This window comes from Ruditapes philippinarum, unplaced genomic scaffold (assembly GCF_026571515.1).
Source record: "Ruditapes philippinarum isolate M1 unplaced genomic scaffold, ASM2657151v2 ctg275_1_1_1_1, whole genome shotgun sequence".
NCBI classification, from domain to species: Eukaryota; Metazoa; Mollusca; class Bivalvia; order Venerida; family Veneridae; genus Ruditapes; species Ruditapes philippinarum.
The window spans coordinates 57,651-85,471 of NW_026852998.1; the positions used below are offsets into that span (position 1 = coordinate 57,651).

Sequence of the window (27,821 nt, forward strand, 5' to 3'; positions counted from 1 at the left end):
TTGTAGAAAACTGTATATATAATTTATTTGTTTTAATAGGAAATAAACAGCACTTACAGTGAGCACAATTTGCAACTATAGAGTAAAGTTCTAACAACAATGTAATCATACAGTGTATAGGATAATAATGTCTATGAAATAAGCCAAGAAATTCAACACAAGACTAATTAATGATACAGAGAACAGTGGAATCACTTGAAACATAAAACATACACATCATTTCTCTTATATAATCATATATACTAAAGTAAATTTATGTTTGAAAAAAAAATATCAATCTATAAAATACAATATTTCATATATATGACATTGGAATCACTTCACACATAACCTCCAATCAACACCGAAGAAAAACAAAACTTTTAATTTTCTTTGTAAATTTCATCCTCTATCATTTTGTGTATTGATTGATGAATATCACCAAGATTTGTACAAGCATAATTTTCCATGTTGATTTATAGAAGCTCCCATTCGATTGGGAAAAGCATAATTTTTCAATCTTTTTATTGATAAAAAGCTTAATTTTCCATGATGATTTATAAAAGCTTCATTTTACATCCTGATTGGTAAAAAGCTTGTTAAACAAGCAATTATCATAGTATTGCAAGCAATCCATAAGTCCCCTACCGGTAAGAGCCCAAGCAACATTCTGAAGGGCCATTCACTTAGGTTCCTATTTTAAGTAAATTTGTTGAAAAAGTTCTTTAAAAGTGATCACAGGAAACAGTTTTTATGTACAGACAGACGGACTGAAGGACACTCTAAAGTTACTTTTTAAACATCCCTGTTATCAAAATATAACATTTTTAAAATCCTATCATGATTGAAGAATTTCTCAAAAAAAAGTCTAAGTTCAAAAGGGGCATAATTCTGGAAATAGTCTTGCTAGAGTATTGAACACTCGCAAATGTTGAGTGACAATAAGAAACATTTATATAAAGTTTGAAGTAGATATATTCAGAAAAAGAAGTTATTAAAAAAAAACAATGTTTTTTTCATGAAAATTTTAAGTTCAAGGGAGTCAATTCTGATAAATTTTGTACTAGAGTTGTAAACCTTGCCAAATATGATATGTATGATGACAAGCAACTTATATTTAAAGTTTGAAGAAAATACCTTAAGAAATAAAGAACTTATAGTGAAAAAACTTAAAAACTAGAATAAGAAATCTTGAAATTCAGTCTATTTGTTGCCATAGCAACCAGAATTTTCAACATAGGAAGATAAGAAAAGGATGTGCATAATTTCCATACTGCCATCTACACATATGTCAAGTTTCATAAACATATTTTCAGTACTTTTTGTGTTATCACTGGATCCAGGTTATGTGTAAAATTTGCCATATTTTCAGTCTATTTGTTGCCATAGCAACCAGAATTTTCAACATAGGAAGAAAAGAAAAAGACGTGCATAATCTCCATACTGCCATCTATCCATATATCAAGTTTCATAAAAATATTTTCAGTACTTTTTGCGTTATCGCTGGATCCTGTTTATGTGTAAAATTTGTCATATTTTCAGTCTATTTGTTGCCATAGCAACCAGAATTTTCATCATAGGAAGAAAAAAAAAAGACGTGCATAATCTCCATACTGCCATCTATCCATATATCAAGTTTCATTAAAATATTTTCAGTACTTTTTGCGTTATCGCGGGATCCAGTTTTGTGGACGGACGGACTGACGGACGGACAGACGGACGGACAGACAGACGGAGGGTAAACCTAAAGTCCCCTCCGGTAAACCGGTAGGGGACTAAAAACTTAAAATTTTAGCTTAATTGGTAATGAACATAACATCTTGATTTCATGAAAGAATTATAGAAAAAAATCCACTGAAAATGTTCAGAAACATATCATATATGCTTGTAACAAAAAATACAGACCATGATAAAGAGTTAATACAACATTATTTGGAAGAACATGAGGACAGAAGAGGTATTATAATTATACAATTTTTTTTTCTATTATGTGTCTTGATTTGTATGGACCAGGAACCTGCCAATGCTAAATTTCTGTAATGAACTTATCCTGCCTTGATTGTGGTAGAGTCCACTGTATATTTGAAGGGTTTCAATATCAAACTACTTATATTGAGCAGCAGATAGTGGAGTGGCTTTAAATTGATTGCTTGGTCAGCTAGTATTAGAAGAGAATTTTTTTCTCTCTCCATTTATGCCTTTTAACAATGAATTAAATGAAATCAAAAAGTCTTGCTTTAAAACAATTCCTTTTTAACATTAATATTGAACAGTTTGTTCTAGCTGAAGCAAAAAAAAATGTTCTTGAAAGCATCTGATGCTAACTTTATAAGAAAAATACTATTTGAAATACTGTCTTTTAAATGTTTGAGATCTGTATCAATTAGTGAAATATTTTAACAAATTAACATAAATTGAAAATCTGCTGCAATAGTTTAAGGGAGTGATGGAATGAGATTTTCTCTCAGAAATTATTATTAACCAAATTACAAATACTGCAACAACCTTGACATCCTATAAATAATTAGCTGCTGCATCAACCCTGAACAACTTCATTAGTAAAACTTTATACGTTATATTAACTATTGATTATCACGTCAATGTTCTTTCCATATCTTAATACAGTCATTAATTTTATGTTTTTAACACTTCATGATCAATGTAGCTTGTTTAACAAATTGGAGAATAAATACTGTATCAAATTTCCAATAATAACAAGAAAACTAAAGTTGCTGGACTTCCTAGCAACACATATATTTGTCAGCATTAAAATACCTTTGCTCATCTCAAGCTGCCACAAAAAAAAACTTCTGCCCTAGAAAATGTCACTGGAAATTACACTTTTGCATAATGATAATTTCGGACCTTTGGCAAATGTGTAAAACATGCTGGGCATTTTTATGTGAACATTAGTTTTCAACCTGAGTAACTAATGACAAACGGCTGCTGGGCAGCGTCTATTTTTCAAAGAAATCGTTTTATTGGCCGGTGTCCGGGCTCTGTGACAATCAGACAACAGCAGCTGAGAATTTTGCTAATCGGGCAGACATCTTTAACTTTAAAATCGCCCTGCATTTGTGAAATCTTCAAAACTGCTGATGCTGTAGTTTGTTAAATCGTGCCGCAGCGGTTCTATTTGTGACCTCGGCATTAGTAAACAATGTTAAGCATACAGATAAGCAATAGTCCCATGTAACTGTATGGCTTTCATTTTGCTGTTCCAGGAATAATATTGACAGAGCAAACAAATACATGCAAAAATACAAGAGTACCAATAGTAAATAACATACCTCCCTTTATAACTAATGACAGCGTTCTTTATACACATTTTATTAACCATTAACCTTCAGTATTTCTTAAATGGACCCGTCCAACTTCCATTTTTGGAACTACATGTATGCTTAAGATATCAATTTTTGGGATAGCAAGATAAAAATTCAAAGTTACACAGCCATCGGCATAAAACAAGGTCAGACTGTACAAGCATCATCAGACTGTATAAATAATCTGGTTATATACTAGTGGCAAAGGCTAATTACTTTTGATAAACTAGTGCTACATTGAATCCATGAATATTTTTTCAATATTTTACAGACAGATTAGAAAAGAAAAGGTGGGTCTTTCATGAGGAACACCACGTATATATGCAGGTAAGTCGTTAATGAATGAGGTACTATCAGACACAATTGTGTCATCAAATACACAAACAACTTCTATCATTACATAACATCAGTTTGTAACAATAATAACTATCATCTATAAGTCCTTAAAGTTCACAAAGAAATGACAAACAAATAATAGTTTGCTGAAATGGCAACAATATAACTATAAAAACTTTATTTCATATAAGTCGTGAAGTAATGTCTGACCATCATATACTGGCAAACTACATGTTATGATGTATTTTAAAACTGGCACTTTACCATCAGATTCCCAACATGCTGTATATCTATAGATAAACACACAACATGAATCAAGCTCTACATACATTCAATGTTTTAATGAAATCTTGTCAACATTTAACAGACCAAAAGAACAGCAATAATGAATATTTCTGCAACAAAATTTCTCTGTCCTCTAGTTCTCTTACAAGAATCATAAGGAAAATTGTTATTTCAAAGTAGTTTGTAAGGTTGATTGGTCTGTATTTTTCATACCATTAAAAAATGACCATATTTGTAGCTAGAATTTCTTCTTACCACACTATTTTAATATCTAATACGTGAGACAAATTATTTATCTATTGTTACAAACACCTGTGATAGCACTGACCTGACTGTAGTAAGCTTCTAAACACAAAGACATACAAATGCATTATGTAATAACACAAATGTACGATGTTACAACACAATTGTGAAATGCCATAACACAAATGTATTATGTAATAACACAAATCTAATATGTTATAACACAGCTGTGAAAGTCATAACACAAATGTATTATGTAATATATTTTGTAATAACACAAATGTATGTTGTTATAACACAGCTGTGAAATGTCATAAAACAAATGTATTATGCAATAACATCAATGTATGATGTTATAACACAAATGTTTTTTGTAATAACACAAATGTATTATGTAATTTCACAAATGTATTATGTAATAACACAAATATTTTGTTATAACACATAAATGATGTTATAAAAACAGTTGTATTATGTAATAACACATATGTATATATATATATGTATATATTAACACAAATGTATTATGTTATAACACAAATATGAAATGTTATAACAAAACTATGAAATGTAATATAATTGTATGATGTAATAAGTCAACTGTATAATGTAATAATGCACCAAACACATTCATGGAATCATGGTAGGTCAAACAAACAGATCAGAATAATTGACAAAAATACATCACATACATGAGCACTAGTTCATACCATCACAGAAAAAGAACAATATTGTCCTTGCAAAACGCAACCAAAATCTTTTAAAAAAAAAATGGCCAAGTATAGTTTTACATGTATTTGTTTTCCAAATCCACTTTCAATTAAGTTGTTTTTTCATTGGACAGACAAAATGAGCCGCGTCATGACAAAACCAACATAATGTGTTTGCGACCAGCATGGATCCAGACCAGCCTGCGCATCCGCGCAGTCTGATCAGGATCCATGCTGTTCGCTTACAAACCCTATAGCAAGTAGAGAAACTGATAGCGAACAGCATGGATCCTGATCAGACTGCGCGGATGTGCAGGCTGGTCTGGATCCATGCTGGTCGCAAACCCATTATGTTGGTTTTGTTGTGACACGGCTCAAATGTTTTTGACAAACACAATGTGAATATATTTGCTGTTTTGTTTTCTTCAAGTATCTAATATAGATATCTCTCTATGTAGAAGTCAGCTATGAAAAACCACTATTAAAATCTTAACTTAACTGAATGCTGTTTCAAAAAACCAAAGATTATTTTAATTAAGTTCATATAAATTTATGTTCTGTATTTACATAGTTTTGCTAGTGAAATTTAAAACAAACAGCGACAATGGTTCTTGAATATGGGTGTGAATATGAATTGACTATATTAGGGATGATGCAAATATTATCTCGAGGATTGCATGTAATACTGTGGTACTAATAACTTACTCTAAAAGTTTATTATTGAGATGACAAAATTGCATTCAATCCTTGAAAAATATTATGATACATGACTATTCATTAACATGAAGCAAGATCTTTAGAATTCCTCATTAGATGATACAATGACCTTTTTTTCAATCACATTTGGAAAAAAAACCTACAAAGTTACAGGTTTCCCCAAAACTTTTTAATACATTTTTGATGTTTTCCTACAGGAGTAGTTATTAAATTGGGATTAAAGTAGCAATATTTTTTTTCTTTATACAATTAATTATCATTCCTTTGAACTAATCAAATTGTGGTATTTGCTACTACATAATAGAATTACAAGCCTTTGAAACTTGGGTTTGTATCTTATTTTTTTTATACTTGCAGAGGTTCACATATTTTAACACTTTCCCTTCTGAATTATATTGGCAGATAGGTCTTAAGTACAGTCATCTTTACAAGACAATACCATACATGTATTATGTAGGAACATCAAGAACGATGTGATAAACATACTAATGAAGAATCCTATTTATCCTGACTATTACATTAACCTGTAGATAAGCAACTGATATGTGTATAAATGTTTGATACAAAATTGTGCTTTCTTTATTTACAAGATAATTAGTGGAGGGCCTATATAATAAAGTTTACCTTATACATGATATAAAAATGTAGCACACTGGTCAGTGTACTATTCTATAAAACTATAGTAACAGTTATAATGTTAATGGTTATATAATATTACCTGTCAAAGCAGGCAGAACATGTAATATATGCAACAGATAGAGGCTATCTACTGTTTTCGTAGCTAAATTAGGATCATTTTTAATCACAAATCTACAATATACAAACATAATTTGTGCATGTCAATAAACTTCTTTAAATGCTAAACTTAGAAGATAAAATTTTTACTGCTCTGTCAAAAAATCTAATATGCCTATGTATCATAACTAGTACTGAAGTAAATTATTACTTACAATTTAAGTTGAATATGAAACAACAAAACATACCTCAATGCATATATAAAATGAAAACACTTATCTTTTCTATTATGATGACACATACTTCAATTATTTTTTGTTCAGAATGCTCTTTTTCAAACATTTAATGTTTCCTGTCTTGTATATCTGCGTGTTTTAACACTTAAAACTGTGAAATCTGTATAATGGATTCGCATAGCTCAGAAACTAGAACATTCAATTTAAAGTCTCAAGGGATTTCAATATCATAAGAGAAAAGATATGAGCCGCATCACAACAAAACCAACATAATGGGTTTTCGACCAGCATGGATCCAGACCAGCCTGCACATCTGCGCAGTCTGATCAGGGTCCATGCTGTTCGCTTGCTTACTACCGGTATAACAAGTAGAGAAACTGATAGCGAACAGCATGGAACCTGATCAGACTGCGCAGATGTGCAGGCTGGTCTGGATTCATTCTGGTCGCAAACGTACTATGTTGGTTTTGTCATGACAGGGCTCATATTAGCCTACCAACAGCAACAGCCTGGTCAGATTGTAGCACAATACTTTAGGCTGGCCTGGCTCTATGGCAAATACCAATTACTTTAGGTTACACCAGGTTAAAGGCTTACACAAAATTTAATTAATTTAAACATACTTTATTGCTCATAATACATGTAATACCAATATACAAAGAACAAAAGTAAGTGGGCTGAGCAGCAATTTTTTCCCAGCTCATTTGTTTTTGTATGCTTGTTCTTTGGTATATGAATTTAATTCATTGTCATATAGTAAAACCTATAATCAGGGGAGAGATTTTCATTTTCAATTGGGTTTATCATTAGATATTACATATTTTAGTAACAAAAATGAGCAAGATTAATCACAAAGGCAATAGGCTTATTTACAATTAACCTTAACATATCAAGTAATGTTCAGGCCATATATTCTATCAAGCAGTCCATTTTGATTGTTATATATATATTATGCTCTGGTCTCAAATGTCATTTAGTCACACATTTTGTGGTCATCTATGTACTATATTGTGCTACAGTAGTATATAATGCTGCAGTACTATATAACAGCATGTACTATATGTGTAACTAACATAAAGTGACATTATGCCCATCCAAAGGTATATAGTGAGTGAACAGAAAAAGTCAAAATTAGTTTACATTTAGCCATAATTCCTTTCAATTTTATAATTTACTTCAAATTTATAATTTACTTCAAATAAATAATAAATAACTCACATTGTGAAAGGAAATATTTGTAAATATCCATCTGAATTTACCTGTAATGTTCCATTTATAAAAAGAGTGGGGCAGTCTTTTTGTATTTTATGCAGATTTATATTTCACCATAAACATTTTCTAATATCAACTGTTGGCCAACCACTATTATATCAATCAGTCTTTTGGAATATACTGTCAATTCCATTCACTTCGACAATGAAAACATGAGCATAATGTCCCTTTAATTACACGGATCAATTGCTATATAATATATATGTAAATATATACGTATATCTTACTGACATATTTCAACATATTTTTAAAATTAATCCTGGAATTTAAGTAAAAACAATAATTTAACATTCATATAAGGTGTTTATTGTACCACTACCAGAACTTGTTCTTCCTACAAAATAACTTGCAAAAACTGTAGACTTTGAATCCTATATTTTAATGTATTTAGCAAAATGTGTTTTCTTATGGTCTATGTTTTAAAAACAAGATTATTAGTAATACATTGTGCAACAAACTTATGATATCTGTTAATCAAGATACTATGTCAGTAATGTATGTATAAGACATAGTTTAAGATATACATGAATATTTTGATATTATGCTAACAGTAGTTATAAACAAATGTAAAGCTATAGCACTAATATGAGATAAACTTGTCAACAAAAAAATAAAGGAAGAAAAATAGCATCAACAAAAACATCTCAACAAAGAATACAAGTTTTAACTAATACACATATAATTGTTGATTTTTTAACAAAAGAAAGTCTCCTTCAGGTTAATAAGTCATGTATTATTATATATAATGATTAAACCTCCTAAGACTGGTAAACAATACTTATAAAAGACAAGTGTATGACACACACAAATAATAACATGCATGTGTCATGTGTAAACCAATTAACTATCACATCAACTAAGTTAAAAAGAAAATAAATCTTTTATATTAATGCCAAAGAATTTTTTTTTTAATATCAGACTCAAAATGTAGGATATGTCTTGGTATTTGTTCCCTCAAATAAAGAAATGTAACCCATCATCTACATTCTGATTACGGTTTCAATTATGAATTTATCAGATTGTAACTAGATTTATCTAGACAAATTGACAAAACAAATTACAAAACAATTTACAAAGCATAAATCTATAAATTTCACAGAAAAAATGACTGAAAATCGTACAAAATTCTGAAAATGTCGACAAGCAAAAATCACAAATTGAACAATGACTTTCAATGCTGAACATTGCAACATATTACAAAATAAAGCAATAAACAAACAACTACCAGTAATATAACATTTTTATCATGCCTCACAACATTCATAGGAATCTATTTGGCAATTAAAGCAATAACATTCATCATGTGAGAAAAAAAAAACAACCAAAAAACAAATAGGGTGCTCAAAATTTCCAAATGCAACCCCATCCCCCTACCCTAAAAAAAATTCAGCTTATCTCAATACTGTATGCATCCCAATTAAATACAAAGATTAATAAAAAAATCACTCTTAACTTAAAGCCTCAGAAAATAATATGATTTCCCTCTGAAGTAAAGGCAAAGATGGGTTTTTATTATGATTTCTTTTATCATAGAAGCTCAACATGTAAGCAGTGTTAAATTTGAAATAATCTGTTAATAAAGCAACTGAAGTTAACAAAGTGCTATCACGCTAAAGCTTCTGAGAAATAAAAATATTTGCATTTTTTGGGCTTGAGATGTCTTTAATAAAAAAAAAAACCCAATGAATTTTCATAACAAGATTGTAAATTTCAGAGATAAGGAGATTATAATCCAAAATGCCATAATCCGAGAAATCATAAGAAATCTTTATTTCTTTTAGTTTATATACAGTACTATGTAACAATTATAACTAACAGCTGAAAGTGAATATCAAAATCCCAAATATCTTTCAAAGAATGTTTTTAAAAAAAGCAGTATCAAAACAAATATTCATATAAAACAAATTGTAGAGGAGAGAATATATAATCTTAAGGCTATATAAATATACAGCGTCCTCCTGTCAATGTATCCTCATTTCCAAATAGTTTGTGTCCTTTACAACTGAATTCTAACACATCCCTGAAACACTCCCCCCTGTCAAGACAGTTAATGCAAAACTTGAAAAACAATTTTCACGTAAAATTCACAAAAAACATATTAAGAACATGAGCAATATTGTCATGTTCGGTAAACCACATTTAGTTAGTGATTTCCATTATTCCTGTACAAGGATATTATTTAATATAAACATTCCAAAGTGATTAAACTTACAATGAAACTTTGCCAATAGTATTTCCATCAAAATTCTCATCTTGAAATGAAATACTTCTCAAATTTTCAAACATTAAAAAAAAAAAAAATTCATATCTTCATTTAAGAAAAATAAAGACAATATTTTGAGACTTTGTCACATGATCCAACTGTGTCATGTGATCAATCATGTGATCAAATCACATGACAAAAAACTTTTTCTTGTTAGTCTAAATGAATGAATGTAGTACTAGTACTAAATGCTATTTGCTATATACAGAGCTGTTGCCTCTATATGATATTTATGCTGCTATCAAACAGCTGTTGAACTTTTTGGTCTTGCTTTGCCACGTCTCTGAGCAAGGAAAGAGGCACCTACTGGTTCTAGTGACGGCACCTTTGGTTGGGTATTCAATGCTTTAAATGTAGCTGCCATTGCACCCTGCAAAAATTGTGAATTTACACCGGTCAAAAAGCTTGTCAAGATAATGCTAATACACAATAGACACTTTTAATTTTCCACGACCCCTCACTTTTTTAAATGCCTTAAACAATGTATTACAAATAAAATTGAAGCAAACCAGCAAACTATTTTCACCCTTTCAATTTTTTCTTTGAATCAGACAAGCCAAAAAAATCACTGCAAAGTGAGGCATGTTCTATATTTGCGCAGAACATTTTCTTTTTCATTATGTAGCTTTTTCCATATAACTTGTCAAATGCCAATTCAGAATTGGAATCAAATTCCATTATTTTATAGGATGTTATCCATGATGCCATGAAAATCTTTGTCATGCATTTTTATTTACTACATCCTTGAATATATAGCGTGAAAACCAAACATTCTCAATCTCACTCAGTTTCAATGGTGTGCTTATGACTTATATCAAAATGCTGTTTTATTAATATTTGAACAAACAAAAACTAGAACTATCACTAAATGTGATTAATACCCCCACAAGACTGCTTCGGAAATGAGGATGTTACTAGTAACAGAATATCTTGTAAAAGAATTGAAATATAGAGTTATGGTTGTGGGCAATTAAAGATAGTTGTGGTTCTTGTATATTGCATTTCCTTTCAATGTGGTTGGCCATTGATGAAGTTTTATTGAATTACTCTGTAATAAGTCCAGAAAGACAAAGAAAAGGAACAAAGGGCAATAACTCTATAAATACTGAAGATGGAGTTATAGTTCTTGTGCACTGCACTTCCTCTTTTTGTGCTTGACCATTGTATGAAGTTGTTTTGAATTTCAACCAGTACGTTTTAAGTTATGCTCCAGACAAGGAAAAGTATCAAAGGGCAGTAACTCTGTATTTTGTCAAAATGGAGTTATGGCTCTTATGCACTGCACTTCCTTTTAATGTCCTTGACAACTGTATGAAGTTGTTTTGAATTCCAAACAGTAGTTTTCAAGTTATGCTCTGGACAAGGAAAAGTAACAAAGGGCAATAACTCTGTAATTTGTCAAGATGGAGTTATGGTTCTTGTGCAGCACTGCACTTCCTCTCAATGTGCTTGACCATTGTATGAAGTTATATTGAATTCCAACCATTAGTCTTCAAGTTATGCTCCGGACAAAAAAAAAGCAATGGAAAAGTAACAAAGGGCAGTAACTCTGTAATTAGTCAAGATGGAGTTATGGTTCTTGTGCACTGCACTTCCTCTCAATGTGCTTGACCATTGTATGAAGTTATAATGAATTCCAACAATTAGTCTTCAAGTTATACTCCGGACAAAAGAAAGCAATGGAAAAGTAACAAAGGGCAATAACTCTGTAATTACTTTAGATAGAGTTATGGTTCTTATGCACTGCACTTCCCCTTACTGTGTTTGACAATTGTATGAAGTTGTTTTGAATTCCAACCAGTAATTTTCAAGTTATGCCCCGGACAAGGAAAAGTAACAAAGGGCAATAACTCTGTAATTAGTCAAGATAGAGTTATGGTTCTTGTGCACTGCACTTCCTCTCAATGTGCTTGACCATTGTATGTAGTTATATTGAATTCCAACCATTAGTCTTCAAGTTATGGTCCAGACAAAAGAAAGCAATGGAAAAGTAACAAAGGACAATAACTCTGTAATTACTTTAGATAGAGTTATGGTTCTTGTGCACTGCACTTCCCCTTATTGTGTTTGACAATTGTATGAAGTTGTTTTGAATTCCAACCAGTAGTTTTCAAGTTATGCCCCGGACAAGGAAAAGTAACAAAGGGCAGTAACTCTGTAATTAGTCAAGATAGAGTTATGGTTCTTGTGCAATGCACTTCCTCTCAATGTGCTTGACCATTGTATGTAGTTATATTGAATTCCAACCATTAGTCTTCAAGTTATGGTCCGGACAAGGAAAATGCAACGGACGTCTGGACCGACCGACCGACCGCCCGACCGACCAACCGACCACCGGGTGACTCCTATATACCCCCCCAAACTTCGTTTTTGGGGGTATAAAAAAACCTCATAAGTTAACAATAATAGATTACCTTCACAGCACTAGCATCTTGTAAGGTAAGTCTCATATGAGGCAGGTTATCTCTCATGGCTACCCATGGGTGTTTTAAAACATCTCCTGCTGCCAAACGTTTGTGTGGATCAACATGTAACATTTTACTCACCAAATCCTGGAAGGCAAAATAAAAACACAAGTTTCAGCACTTATATTACAAATAAACAAAAGCAGAGTTCCTAGTTTTTGCATTTGTGTTCATCGATTTTTGTCTGACCGGAAACTGGCAATTTTCCCAACATGACCCAGTGATAAAGTACACAAAGCAAGAACCACAACGTTATGTAATAAAACATGTAAACTCATACCAGACTCAAACTTGCAAAATTGATGATAATGCACAAAACTCTTTTGCTTTTCAGATAAAATTGAAAAGTGAAGCTATTAAAGTAAATTTTGAGACATCCCAATCTCTTAACATAGGTTTTTCAGCAAAAATGACACTGTTAGATATTATACATGAGGTTGAACATTCTTCATTCCATATGATAACCCCATCAATCAAGTCCTACAATATTTTCTCTTCCTAAAATTTTTTTTCTGGAAATTACCTTAGCTGCCACTGACACAGAATCCCAGTTTCCTCCACTAAGACTGAACTTTCCTTCACCAATACGCCCTAATATATCATTTGGAGTGTCATTTGGTCCATTTGCAAATGGTGTATGCCTGTAAGATATATTATTTATCAATATTATACACATTAGGTCACACAAAATGCAATTTTATTCATAATTCACTAAAGTATCTTGGTATTAATTTTATTTACTAAAACTCTGAACATTTACAACAATTTAACTTATTGACGATATTTATAAATCATGCCATTACTGAAATATTGTGCAAACACACCCATTACTGAAATATTGTGCAAACACACCCATTACTGAAATATTGTGCAAACACAAAATCAAGCAATGGAAGATCAATATTGTGGACTCACCCTGCCAACATAGTGTATAAAAGAACTCCCAGACTCCATATATCACAGGCAGCATCATATCCTTGACGTTTTAACACCTACAATATATCATCAATAGAAATACTTGTTATACTTCAATAACAATACCAAGATCACCTGAAGCCAAACAATAACAAAATTTGTGTTCTCATATTTTGTTAGTTTGACTGGGTTTTACATCACACCGACACAGTATAATTGTATAGGTCATATGGCGACATTTTAGCTTTACTGGTGGAGGAAGGCCTCAGGTGCCCTTCCGTGCATTATTTCAGGCACGTACAGGTACTTTGAGTAGAATGTGAAAGAATCCAAAGTCCGTGTTGTGAATCGAAACCAACAGCGGTGAGGGGCAAGTGGTTTGAAGTCAATGACCTTATCCACTCGGCCATGGACGCCCCTCAGTGTTGTCATATATTTGAAAGATCTCACACAGCAATGTTTAAAGATACAAACAAAACTATTAACATGAATGACTGACTCTTATATGAGTATTAGTATCACATATGGATCCTCTCCACATTCTCATTCATGCAATGATTATTTAAGGAATATATAAAAATCTAAAAAAAATGTGCATATTTCTACACTTTCACAAAAGTTAATCTGCAATAGTATACAGATGAACACATCTAAAAATGCCTATATTCAAGATTTTGCATCCTTTGTATTACTTACATTACAGACATATTCATTACAGTCATTCTTGTCATTAAAACCAATATTTATACTTTTAACTTATAGGTTTTTAAACCTCATCAGGTCTGCAAAGACAGTAAATCTAAATTATAATCGTCCCTGCACTCTTCGACATATTTCCTGCTATTTTGATGTAAAAAAACACAACCATGACATTGTCCTGCAGGTAGACTAGGTACAATTTATTGGTACATTACCTCAGGGGCTACAAAGTTAGCTGTATAACATGGAGTCATTAGCAGACCGTTGTCTGCTCGAAGTTGTTTAGCAAAACCAAAGTCACAGATTCTCAAACTTTCTGGATCACCACTTGTATCTGCATACAATATATTGGAAGGCTTGAGATCACGATGTACAACCTGAAATCATTTAAATTATTATTATATTGTTATTTCTGGGGATATGACATGCCAAGATTTCACTAAAACTGTCCATTGTGACATAAAAACTTAATAGTGTAAATAGGCTTTTTCCAGTAGTTTTACAATGTAAAAACACAACATTTTGTCAAGAATATTTTAATACTGAACAAAACTATTTTTTTTTATATATTTTGAGCCTAGTCTATGTGCAAAAGGAATCAAGGGCATACAGGTTATAAAACAACTGTCTGCAACAAATAGTCCTTTTGAACTAACATGTAAGAATGACATTATGCTACAGTTAATTATGTAAGTGGTATAGAAATTAAAATAAATTTTAACAGACGTCTTTTGTCATATCTCTGCGGTTGATCCAACTAACTCCTGGATAACTAACCAGTAACTATTAATCCTACATAATTTCTGAATCCATGTTGAGTGATAAATGACCATTAGACTCATGTCCAAGATCAACTGTAATTGAGAAATTACGAACCAGTTAGATAGCTAATCTGATCACCCTACTGAGCTAAGTGGGAGGACTTTGAAATAAATGTATTAATTAATAATATTCCTATACAAGGAGACGAAACATCAATATAAAACATTACCCCATTTTGATGAAGATATTCGACAGTTTTTGTGACAACCTGTAAGACAGCACTCGCCTCACGTTCAGAGAAAAACCTCTGTAATAAAATCTTGTCAAGGAGTTCTTTTCCTTGTAACCATTCAGTTACCATATATACCTTGTTCCCATTGTCAAATACCTGCAAATATCAAATGAACTTTTCAACTATAATGCTTAAAAATAATCAATTCATCATACAGGAAATATAAATTTACCTAACTTGTAAGTAATTTTTATTATAAAATATTTATTTAAATGACCAGGAATTACTTCGCTACATTCATATGTTATGAAACATACAGACTAGGAAAGTGATCATTAATATAATGGTAAAAGCTTTATAAAGGCAAGAAAGATAAACTTAGATATGCTAAGCTTTTACTGTGTTACTATTTTATCATTATGTTTAAAAGGAACAACAAAAATAATATAAAACGGCATTATTTTCTAATAATTCTGTTATACATAAACTTTAGTGTTTTGTCTTTTTTTGTTTTCACTTAGATCCTTTACAAAAGAACATTTACATTAAATCAGATTTATATTTTAATGTACTTACATCTCGTAATGTGATTATGTTTGGGTGATGACCAAATCTCAATAAAATTTCAACTTCTTCTGATGGGTCAACTTTTTCTTTGTCCATTATCTGAAATATTAAGTTGGTCTTCAACTCTGGAGTTATAGATTAAAGAACAATAGATATTCTGTCTTGTTTTTTCCCATTAATCTTGCTACCTGAACTTACAACATTTTCTGAAATCATTTTAGGCATATTTTACAGCATTTTTATATATCTGATTTATATAGAAATGGAACCCTTTAACTCTATATGAAACAGATATTCCAAATGTTTACAAGTTAACCATTTAATCAATTATAATAAATTTCTAAATTTTCTGATACTACTTTTCAATTTTTGAATATTCACGAAGGAGTAGGGGAGGGGGTAAATATAACAATTTATCTTCACAGCAATTATCATATAAAAATGATAAGTAATATTCACCTTGACAGCATAGCTGTTTCCTGTTAACCTATGTACACATCTCTTACACACAGAGTATGAACCTATACCAATATCCTGTAATATAATATATATTATATAATAACACAATTATTGAATAGTGAGTCTTTGAATATGATTTGATTTTTACTGGCAGATGACATATTGGTAGATGACTTATTGACCAAGGTGATAGCCAATTACACTCCCCTGCTAGATTTTATGTCACACTGAAACTGTATGTTCATAAGGCAACTTTCCAGACATACAGGTGGACAAAAGTCTAAAGTGTCCCTTTAAGCAACATTTCAGGCCCATGCTGGCACAAGAGTAGAACCATGCACCTTCTATAAGCTAGAGAGATACTAAGATACAAAGAAATCAATAGACAGGGGTACCATAGACTTTTTTTTGCAATTGATCCATCTGACAATTAAATGTACTTGAAAATTTAAAATACCCTTTACATTCATCAAAATATACTGCATTCCATCAGAGTTGAGGGAAACACTGTAAAGAAGAGATCTTACCTCTTTTATATCATATTCATCTGTAAATGATGACACTTTTACACCAGGAAGCTGGAAAAATAGAAAATTCTTTATTAAATTTTTATCTCTGAGATTTAAGAAACTGACTTTATCCTGCTTTCAAACAGATTTGTCCACAACTATTTTCAAAAATCTGGATAAGGGGAGATCACTCCACAGCAACGATAAAAAAGTTTAAAAGTGATATTTGCAGACTGTTTGAATGTGACTGTTCAAGAGAGGTAATAGTAATTGCAACATCTCTTACTCCCCCTAGAACCAGCTTAAGCAGTATTCAATCTTCCAACACACTAAAGTATTGAAATCATTTATCTTGAAAAGTCCAGAACGATATAACAACATTGAAGTTATGTGACACTTGACACCTGCTGTTGTGAGTATATTAATCTGTAAATGGGTAGATCCAATGAAAGCAAGCTGACAGATGCCTCGTGCATTCACAAATCTTGTGTAGCTGATGATGTAGAGCTTAAGTTGAACTACAAACAGTAGGTTTAGTGGCCAGACTGACACACACACACACACACACTAAAATAGGTATACCCCACTAACAACATTTGTTGTGCGTATAACTTCAAGCTTTGTTTGTTTGTTTGTTTTGGGTTTTACGTCACATCAACACAGCATAGGTCATATCGCGACGTTCCAGCTTTACTGGTGGAGGAAGACCTCAGGTGCCCTTCCGTGCATTATTTCAGGCACCTGAGTAGAACCACCGACGTTCTGTAAGCTAGCTGGATAGCTTCCACACATGAAAGAATCCAAAGTCCCTATTGGGATTCGAACCCACAGCGGTTAGGGGCAAGGGGTTTGAAATAACTTCAAGCAATTGCAGGCCACCATAGTTATACTAGCTATGTAATTCTTGCTACTACCACTCAAAATGGAAGAATTTTATTTCTTACACTAAATACCTCAAAACATTAATTCTACACTAGGTCAGAATATCAGAAGTTCAAACAGAGCTTTTTATTGTTAACTACTGCAAAGAAATGTTTTCAACATGCTCTTTAAAACCTCCTATGTTTAGGACTATATTAAATGCTGAAAATATAGAAATTCAGCAAGAAAATTCAATAACTGAAAAATTACTTGGAAAAACTAATACTTTAAAAGTGCTGAGACATCACACTCCCTCGAGAACATTTTCTTTTCTCTCTCAACAGTTTGCCTGTCTATTATATTATTATAAGTATAATCAGAATGTTTTACAGTGTTATGCTGAATGCTAAAGCTTCATATTGTATTCTTGAGAAACAAATGTCACAAATATTTTTACATAGATTTTATTGTCTATAAAAGATGAATTTCAGCAAGAAACACTCCTCTTACAGACAGTTTTATTCAACAATCCCTCTTTTCTCTAGGGAATGTCAGGTGTTACTGTCTCCTAGCAACATCAGACTCATATTGTAACATGTCAGACACTTTCATTTTCTTCTTGCAAAAATTCAGCTTTATCTGTTTTACCAGGTAATTTCCAATCTTTTCTTAGACCACAACAACAAAACATTTTATGGTTTTACATCAATAATTCTTGATCATTACTCTCTTTTTTTCCTTAACATCTTTTAACAAAACCAAACTCATTTTTCAATCAATAACTTTTGTGACATTTTGTTTCAAGAAGAAAAGAAAGTATTTCCTTTTTATATTTCATGACCTACATAATATTAATCTAAAATGGTATTGCACTGAGTATACGTAAGGAAAGAAGGTTTTGGGAAGAAATTGTGAATTAATCATTACCACATTAATCATTTTATACTGGCTTGCCTATCTCTCTCAAACTCAACAAAATCATTAAGAATTTTTCAGGGTTTTTTCTTTTTAAATATTCACTCATTGTTATAGCACACAGAGCAAACAATGATCAGACGGCACAGATGTGCATGCTGATTTTGGTCTCCACTGGCTGCATGGGTAGATTTCGTCTATTACTGGTAGAATGCTAAGCGTTAAAATGTCAAAATTTCCTTAATTATGAAAGGTTCACAAGTCTGAGCAAACAAATATCATTACTGTATCTAGCAAGTTTTTAACTTTCATTTATTTCATGCTTTCCAGTGTTTTATTGTAATATATCAGATGATTATATTCTGATAAACCACTAGTGAAATTTATAAAATATAATTTTCACTGTAGCCGGACTATATCTGGATGCGGATGAAAAGAAAATTATAACGAAATGGAATAACAGGCAGAAATAAATGCTGTCATGCGTAAATTTTGCTTCTTTAGGAAAAGAAAGTCGATGTAATCATACATCATGTTATAAAATTTATCACAGTTAGACAAAATTTATCAGAACTATATTTCAAAATTAATGATGTGACGTCATGATGTGATGACGTCACAAAGGAGAATGCGCGACGTTACGCGGAAAAATCAGTAAAAAATACTTAAAATCACTTAAAAAGCATGAAATAAAAAGAAAATTTATTTGTTTTACATATAAGATTGAAATATATTTCATTCGTGAACACCAGCTATTATATTTTCACTCGTGGCTATGCCACTCGTGAAAATATTGCATCTGGTGTTCACTCAGTGAAATTATATTTCAATCTTACATGCAAAACAAACAAATATCCTCTATATAAAACATTGATGAAATTTTAATAGATCATATGAACTATGACAAAGATGGTGTGGCTTGTCTCCCTGTCTGTACATTACATTTACCAGTATCAGATAACTCTTTCTCAAACTTCAATGTGTAGGATAAACACAGATCTCGAGACTTTTCTTCGAGGCTTATCTGAATATATATATTTATTCCAAATAAAGGTGACTATAATAATTATAAAGGGAAGTGATGTGGATTTGAGGTAATTGTCAGGAAATAAGGTTGTGTAGATTACCTCTCCAGTAACTGGTCTAGTATACTGTAATACAGAGTCTACAGACAAACATTTTCAAGTCTTTATCTCAAATTAATATTTATACTGATAGAATATTTCGTAGATATCTACTTATTCATCAAACTGACACTTGCAGTCTGCTGATACAATATAAGTATTTATCTAAAGAATTATTCTAATCTTGTTCAGATGAGCTGGTCACAACATGCATTCATCAAATTTTCATATTTCAAAATAATTTTCATGAAAAAACACTTTCATATGACCACCTTGTATACAACTATTGTATATGTATATGAGAAATAGAACATATGAAATAGCTGTTTAAATACATATGAATGTGTCCACAGAATAAAATATTTTAAATATCCTCTTTTCACAGTCTTAATGCTCGTCTGTTTAAAACCAAGAAATTTGCCCCTTGTCTAACAACTACACCTTATCATGATAAGCAAGTATTCCAAGTTTCATGTTGATAACTTTTAAAATGATTGAATCATGGGCTACAATAAGGTTTTTCACGATGATAATGATGACAATGCAGCAATCATTATAGCTCAACTTTTTCTCCCGGACAGTGGAGCTAAGAATGTCAGTATCTTACAAATATCTCATACAGGATGGTGTCTAGATTATACTTGTTATACTTACATTTCTGACTTTAGCAGTACTGAGTTGATTATCTAGTGGGTTGGGAGGCTGTGGATTGCCATCTAGCAAGGCAGGCGCTACAAAACTAAATCCACGGAATAATTCATGAGCTGTAGCACTGGGAGGTATACCTGGGGAATCTGTAAATAAGTTGATCATTAGTGAATATGTTTAATATTTCGATGAAAAATTTATTTATCTAATCACCTTTCAGTCAACAGTACAAGTTAGATAGGAAATTAACCTTTTTTACTTTGATCACCAACATATACATTTACACACATGAAAAATATACAACTTTTCTGTTTATCTAATATACTAGTTTATCTTGTAACAATGAGTGGTATATACAGTCAGTGATATATAAATCATATCTAAATTATAAACTATACCTTTCACTGAAATGTCTAGAAAAATTGCTTTTACCATGTTATTTTAAATAATATCATATTGTTTCTAGTAATGATATAACAAAATGTAATGTCTGTAAATGGTAATATAGAGATTAATTTTCAACAAAATATGCAAGTTTTAAAGAAAGAAAACTGTGACTGTTTGAAACTCGTATATAATAGACAATAAATTTACAAACACAGATTTCTTGGAACTTTATTCATGAATCATAAAACAATAAATCTATCCTTAACTTTTATCCTACGGCAAATGAATATACCATGCAACCAATGCAGACCATGACAAGCCAAGGCAATTGTGTTGTCTGATCATGGTCTGCAGTGTTCACTATTCAAGTAGTATTTTTTTTGACATTTCCCCTGAAAATGATAAATGGTTAAGTCCAGACTTAAAGGTCGGCAAGTCCATTTAAGAAATTAACATTGTAAGGCTTAATGGGATATATACCTTTGGGTGTTTTGGATGTAAATTCTGGATCAAAGTAGAAAGCATCATCTGTCTGTACAACAGCTGGTTTGAAAGGTGGATTCACCTCACGTCTCATCAACTTTTCCCAGTCAATTGTTGAAAAAAATGCATGTCGCTTAAGTTCTTCTATACCACTATTACTGGATCCTACAATAATGATCAACCCTATCTTATTAAAATGTAATAACTGATAATACATACCCTGGGAATGACTACTAAATTGTACACTGCAGAACCCAATTAAAACCCAATGTTATATGTTATAATAATACACTATTACACCCCAGTCTAACAACAGTATAGATATTTTTCTTTCACAAATTTTATCATTTATTTTATTCATAATCAAAAATATCTTATAACATCAGTTCCTGTTTTATTTAAGTGATTTAAAAACACCTTTTCCTACTTCAATTGGTGTTTATTGTTTGAACATAAACAACAGACAATAGAGATAAGTGGGTCGGGTAATGCCACCTGTCAACAATCAGATCGTGAGATGAAAGTTTATACTGGGGTATGAGACAATCAATACATATAGAACAAATCTTTCACATTAGTTGAATCAGTTTGGTTTCCATAATCATCCAACTTTTGGAGGTAGATCCATGGTGACGACTCAGTCTTAACTTTTAACTTATCTGATTTGCTTTCTATGCCAAAAAAACAAATTATGGAAATAAGATGTTGCTACAACAATTATGCTCTAAACAAAGTAAAGATTACCTAATCTGTTTTGTGGATTGCGTTTGAATAATGCCCGTAACAAACTCTGTGCCTCAGGGCTGAGGAAGCCTGGCATTCCTAATTTGGCTCTGAAAACACAAGTTACCAATATATTAAGATTAAAACTTTACATAACTTTATGTATTTCTTCAACTTTTTTTGTTCATAATACCTCTAAAGGATAACACTAGTTAAGTTTAAATCAAAGTCTGCTCTCTGTAATTAGTAGATGTCAGTTAAGGATCAAATCTACAGCTATCTTGTTCAGTAGGAGACATTGTCTTCATGAGAAAATCTAATTTCATTTCAACTTTTTTTCCCCTTACTATCAAATAAGCTATATGCTAATATATTATTGATAAGAGTCGGTATATCATAAGTTGTTTATGAGGATGTTGAATGACATACTTTAGAATCTGTGTCATTGTTTCCTTTCTGTTTGCTCCCTGGAATGGCAATGCACCTGTCAACATCTCAAACTGTAAAACAACATATCAATACATGTTTTATATATCTTACAATGCTGTCTTATACTACTTTATGTATATGACACTTGAACCAATTGAACTTGTCTGTATAATATTCTATACATTTAAGTATATATGACAGATACACACTTGGAATTTCACTTACATCTTTGTCATGTACATGGAACAACGATATACAATAAGACCTACATGATGCTCAACCTATTTAAAGAAATACTCTGTATATCAATTAATAACACACTGAAGCATCCAATATAATCACCTTTTACTGCACAAGTGTGTGCATCTGATCATTTGCATGTAACATCAATGACAAAAGCCTTTAACAGAAGTATTCATATGAATTCTACTTAACAGCACAAGAAGATTCATTTGAAAACAAATTTAACTCATTAAACCATAACAATAATAGGTCACATCTTGCCTTTCCTCAATGTAATCTGGATATCGACCAATAGACCAAAACAGGTTATAAAACATGTACAATTCAATGTTCAATAACCTATTAGAAATCACGCCAATGATATAATAAATGAGGCATCATTTAAAGTGGGCTGTTAATCCTAGACATGTTTTGCCTTTGCCCATTATTACACAAATCAACTATTATCAACAAAACAATAATCACATGTCTAGACAACATAAACATTTATAGTGTAAACATTCAATGTAAATAATTGGACTGATCGATTATTAATTTCCTTTTTCTCATTTAGATTAATGAGTCAAATAAAAAGAACAAGAGAATGGCCACAGATATAGATGAATAATTTTTGACGATATTTGTATGCCTGGTTTTGAGAAGGACTAATGACCTGTTAATAGTTGTAAATTGCATTCATTATCTACAGTCACTGGTGATCGATAAACAAATATTTTGCATTATTAGGAAAGCTATGTATCTAAAATAGTCATAGCAATAGCCTGAAATGCTGATATTCTTTGCATACTTTTGCTTTTAACTAAGAGAAATACATACAATCAACATAATAAATTTAAACATTGTTTCAATTTTCAAATAATAGCATTTTCATATATTTTTTTAGACATTTTATGAAATCAGGCAAAACAAACACAAGTGCGTTTGCGACCAGCATGGATCCAGACCAGCCTGCACGTCTACCAACTCTATTACAAGTAGAGAAACTGATAGCGAACAGCATGGATCCTGATCAGACTGCGCGGATGTGCAGGCTGGTCTGGATCCATGCTGGTTGCAAACGCACTATGTTGGTTTTGTCATGGCGCGGCTTTTATATATAATATTTACCATGAGAACACCATATGACCACCAATCAGCTGCTGTCCCGTGCCCTTTTCTGTTGACAACCTCAGGTGCCATGTACTCAACGGTACCACAGAAAGAATATGTCTTCTTGTCTTGAAACAATGACTCCTTACTTAGACCAAAATCTGTCAGTTTAATATGTCCATCAGAGTCTAGAAGTATGCTGAAAGGTAAGCAAAGAAAGTTTAACATTATTTTTTTCATATAAAATAAACATTAACAGAAGCAACGCAGTTTGTTGTACCCATATGAAATTGTGCATATGACTTTACCAAAGAAGACTCTTGAAGAGTGTCTAGAGACACTAGCCATCTATATAAATAATTATAAGCATTTAATCCAAATATCTGCTACAACTAATAAAGTTACATGTTTATTAGTTATTACAATATTTGACATGCTACTTATTACAGCTACTTATTACAAATTGTAGTATGCTTACATAACCTGAGCCACTAAGTGGAATCATATTACAAACAACTGGCAAATTTTTTTATTACAAATTTATGTAGCTCAACCATTGTTGCCTTTGATTAAAATAACAAGAGCTGTCCAAAAAGCAGCACATTTCATTTGTCTCAGTGCTTATTTTCTAAATGGAGAGATAATTTGAAAGATAATGTTTGATGTAATGACTTATTATAACTTTGCTGTTACAAATCACAAGGACCATGAACTTTGACCCAAAATCAAAGTGCATTTACATACAAAGTTAAAGCTCTTTAAACTTTCTTTGATCTAAGTGACCTTGACCTTTGACCATTTCACACAAAAAATGGATAATGGGTTATATAGGTAAAACTTATCAACTGGCATTTATATATATTTACAAGTTTCAATGTACCAGCTCTTTTTAAGTATTTAAATTAATGTTCATACCCACAAAAACTGATCCTATGCTGACCCTGCCAAATGGGTCATGACAATGGCTTCACAATTTCTAAGTTAATAAAATTTGATGCAGCAGTGTATTTTAAAAATTGATAAGTGCTTACTTTTCTGGTTTCAGATCTCTATAAACAATGCCCACTCTGTGTAGATGATCCAAGGCCAGGGCCAGCTCAGCCAGGTAAAACTTGACATCCTCCTCTGTGAACATCACCTATAACACAATACACAGAAATACATAAATAAACACTGGTTTCAATTTTATATATGACTTTTTCCGCATTTATTTCAGCCAATGTCTGAGATTATTAAGGTGTATTGTGAGGAAGACACTCTATGCTTTGAACAATAGCTAAACAGATAGTAATATTAAAACTTTTAGGCGTATACAAAACTCGATTCATTTTACTTGTGATCCAGGAGACAAGAATTTTTTTATATTTTATTATTGATTCCAATACACTTTACTGTTTTCACTCTCATTACCATAAAGTTTATTCAAACAATTGCTATATATATTCTTTTGAAAAGATCACACAATTTTTAAAAGGATTCACACAATTCTTGGAAGAATTCATACTATCAGACAACTTTTGAGACGTTTTCAGTGTACATTTTGTAGGCAAATAATAATTTTCAACCATCAAAATATTACAAGTTAATCAGATAAAGCATCTCCTTTCATCATTATATTCTAAACATTTGTCAAACTTCAACATTCTTGTACAATGCTACACAGTTTCAGTGTTGTAATGTATAATTATTCTATTCACTTAGCAGTCAATGATCCAGTGAACATTCTTGAGAACACACTAGGGAAGAAATTTTAGGAAAATTAAGTTAATTACAGTTTCATTATGACAGTTTCATTATGTTCCAAATGTTCCGTTAAAAATAGCAACATGATCAAGTTTGCTGAAAGGGGTGCACGGCAGTCCAAATTGCAAAAATGCACAATCTGTTAAAGCTAAGACTATTTTGTCTTTATAAAGTGAGCATTAAATATATAGCTATTTTCATGCATCACTAAGTTTTCTATGCCTAAACATGTCTTAATCTAGTAAACTGTAAATAACAATCTCAACGTTTTTAAATTTTGTAGATGAAGCATTTAACTGAAAGATAATGTAAAAAATCTGAAAAATGTTATTCTAATTCTACAGTAATCAAAACCATTATAAATATGTTGTTATCATAGTATATAACTAACAGTATGCATATTACTAACTTATATTTTACAGATTTCACATTTTAGTATTTGATACATATAAACAATGTTTTATATTGTGTGATACATATATCATACATTGAAATATAAACAACATATAAAACCTGTTACAGTATAATACTGGTACTCAACAAAACTGGTTTATAAAATGACTTCACTTGAGAATTTGGTGTTCAGGTGAAAAACACAAGCACAATAAAGCTAGTCTACATAACAACCCTACAATAACATCATTGTTTGTTTGTTTTCCCATTATTGTCAAATTTCTTTTATTTTATTTTCTTGAAAGGTGGGGGAGGGGTGGTCATAAACATGCACTTTTTGTCATGCCAGATAACTTCTTTCTGGGTGGTGAAACCAGCAATGAACCCACTGGTAATATTGAAAGTCAAGAGAAAATCACACCTCTGGTGGGATTCTAACTAATAGACTTTGAATAAGAAGTCTGATTTTCTCCCTTAACTCCACTCTTGCCACCATATTTTGTTGAAGAGATGATCCCTTCACAATTTATATAATATTCTATTATCATTTTCTTGCAAAATTAAACTTATATCATCTTGTTCTGCTTTGAATGTGGAACTATTCAATGTTATCTTGACTTGTCCATCTTTCATCAGGAAATTACCATTCAACACATTTAGGGGAAATTTTTTGTTTTGATTGAGTTTTACGTCACGCCGATACAGTATAGGTCATTTGGCGGCGTTCCAGCTTAACTGGTGGAGGAAGACCTCAGGTGCCCTTCCGTGCATTATTTCAGGCACGAAAGGGCACCTGAGTAGAACCACCGACGTTCCGTAAGCTAGCTGGATAGCTTCCACACATGAAAGAATCAAAGTCCCTGTCGGGATTCGAACCAACAGCGGTGAGAGGCAAGTGGTTTGAAGTCAACGACCTTAACCACTCGGCCACGGACGCCCCTTAGGGGAAATTAAAATCTAAGTACCGACAGAATAGCGAAAAGTACAGACCATGATCAGACAGATGTGCGGGCTCTTATTGGTCTGCACTGGTTGTTGTTGCCACAATCGGTCTAATCATTAAATATTTCAAGTTAATTAACTGCAAATACTTAAGCAGGACAGTAAAACACAGATGTGAAATACATGGGAGGGGGGTGACACAAGTACTTGGTGACGGGTAAAAACAGCTTCAATGCTTGAAGTGCAAAAATAATTCTGAAGCTCAAAATGCAAACTGTTGGCAATAAACTTATTTCTATGTAATGATACCATCTATATATATTTTTTTAAAAATGGGACAACTGACAAAGAATTACGATCAAATTAAAACTACCATAAGAAAGTGAAAGTAAAATTAATAATTAATTAATAATCTCCTTTCTTTCTAATATCATGCTTGCATCATTTCATTTTATGAACATGTAATTATGTACAGACAATTACTATACAAACATATTACAATACTGTACTTCGCGATATTTTCATGTTGGCAAATTTTCACAGTTTATACCTAAAATGTATTTTCACGAGTAACAGCATTGGCTATTTTGTTATTTTATCAGAAAACTAACAATATAACTGCCATGTTTGAAGAGTAACAAAGGGAGGCTACATGTGATTCTGAATTGCAAACATGTGACTAAACTACATTTATATAATTATATTAAACATTAAATAACATTGTAATGTCTCTCAATTTTAAACATCAAAAATAAACAGTCAATTATCTCCAGCAATTGTTTTTGTTATTAAAAACTCAAACTTGAAATTTACCAGTTTGTAAATAGAGCTAAAATGAACAGTATTTAACACAATAAAGTAAAACGGAAGGTATCAAGTATGTGTGTATTTTGCCCAATCTGTTTTTATCTGTCTTAGTACTCTCTTAGTACTTAGTATATTTTCTTACTCAGGCAATGTTTTCGTTTAAGTAGACTACAAAGCACAAATATAACTGAATTATAAAAATACTGTACAGTATATTTACCTTCAATATGAACACAAATAACTTTGAAACACAAAAATGGTAAACAAATATTACAAACATTGAGAAACTCAAATGCATAACTGAGCAAGGAAGGTTTACACAGCAGC

At 31.6% G+C, this 27,821-nt stretch overlaps 1 protein-coding gene across 2 annotated transcripts in view; it reads right to left on the reverse strand.

The window, feature by feature from the left end:
- The window catches only part of LOC132730668 (ribosomal protein S6 kinase alpha-1-like), a 34,824-nt gene continuing 7,003 nt past the window's right edge, over positions 1-27,821 (reverse strand). For both annotated transcript variants that reach the window (XM_060716657.1, XM_060716649.1), the window contains 15 exons: positions 24,641-24,747; positions 23,628-23,808; positions 22,278-22,348; positions 21,870-21,958; positions 21,123-21,290; positions 20,262-20,401; positions 16,726-16,776; positions 16,199-16,273; positions 15,749-15,838; positions 15,170-15,328; positions 14,394-14,555; positions 13,480-13,556; positions 13,088-13,205; positions 12,514-12,651; positions 1-10,469 (listed from right to left, as the gene is read on the reverse strand). In XM_060716657.1, coding sequence (XP_060572640.1) covers positions 10,341-10,469; positions 12,514-12,651; positions 13,088-13,205; positions 13,480-13,556; positions 14,394-14,555; positions 15,170-15,328; positions 15,749-15,838; positions 16,199-16,273; positions 16,726-16,776; positions 20,262-20,401; positions 21,123-21,290; positions 21,870-21,958; positions 22,278-22,348; positions 23,628-23,808; positions 24,641-24,747 — 1,755 coding nt within the window. In that variant the 3' untranslated portion in view covers positions 1-10,340. The remainder of the gene's footprint in view (positions 10,470-12,513; positions 12,652-13,087; positions 13,206-13,479; positions 13,557-14,393; positions 14,556-15,169; positions 15,329-15,748; positions 15,839-16,198; positions 16,274-16,725; positions 16,777-20,261; positions 20,402-21,122; positions 21,291-21,869; positions 21,959-22,277; positions 22,349-23,627; positions 23,809-24,640; positions 24,748-27,821) is intronic.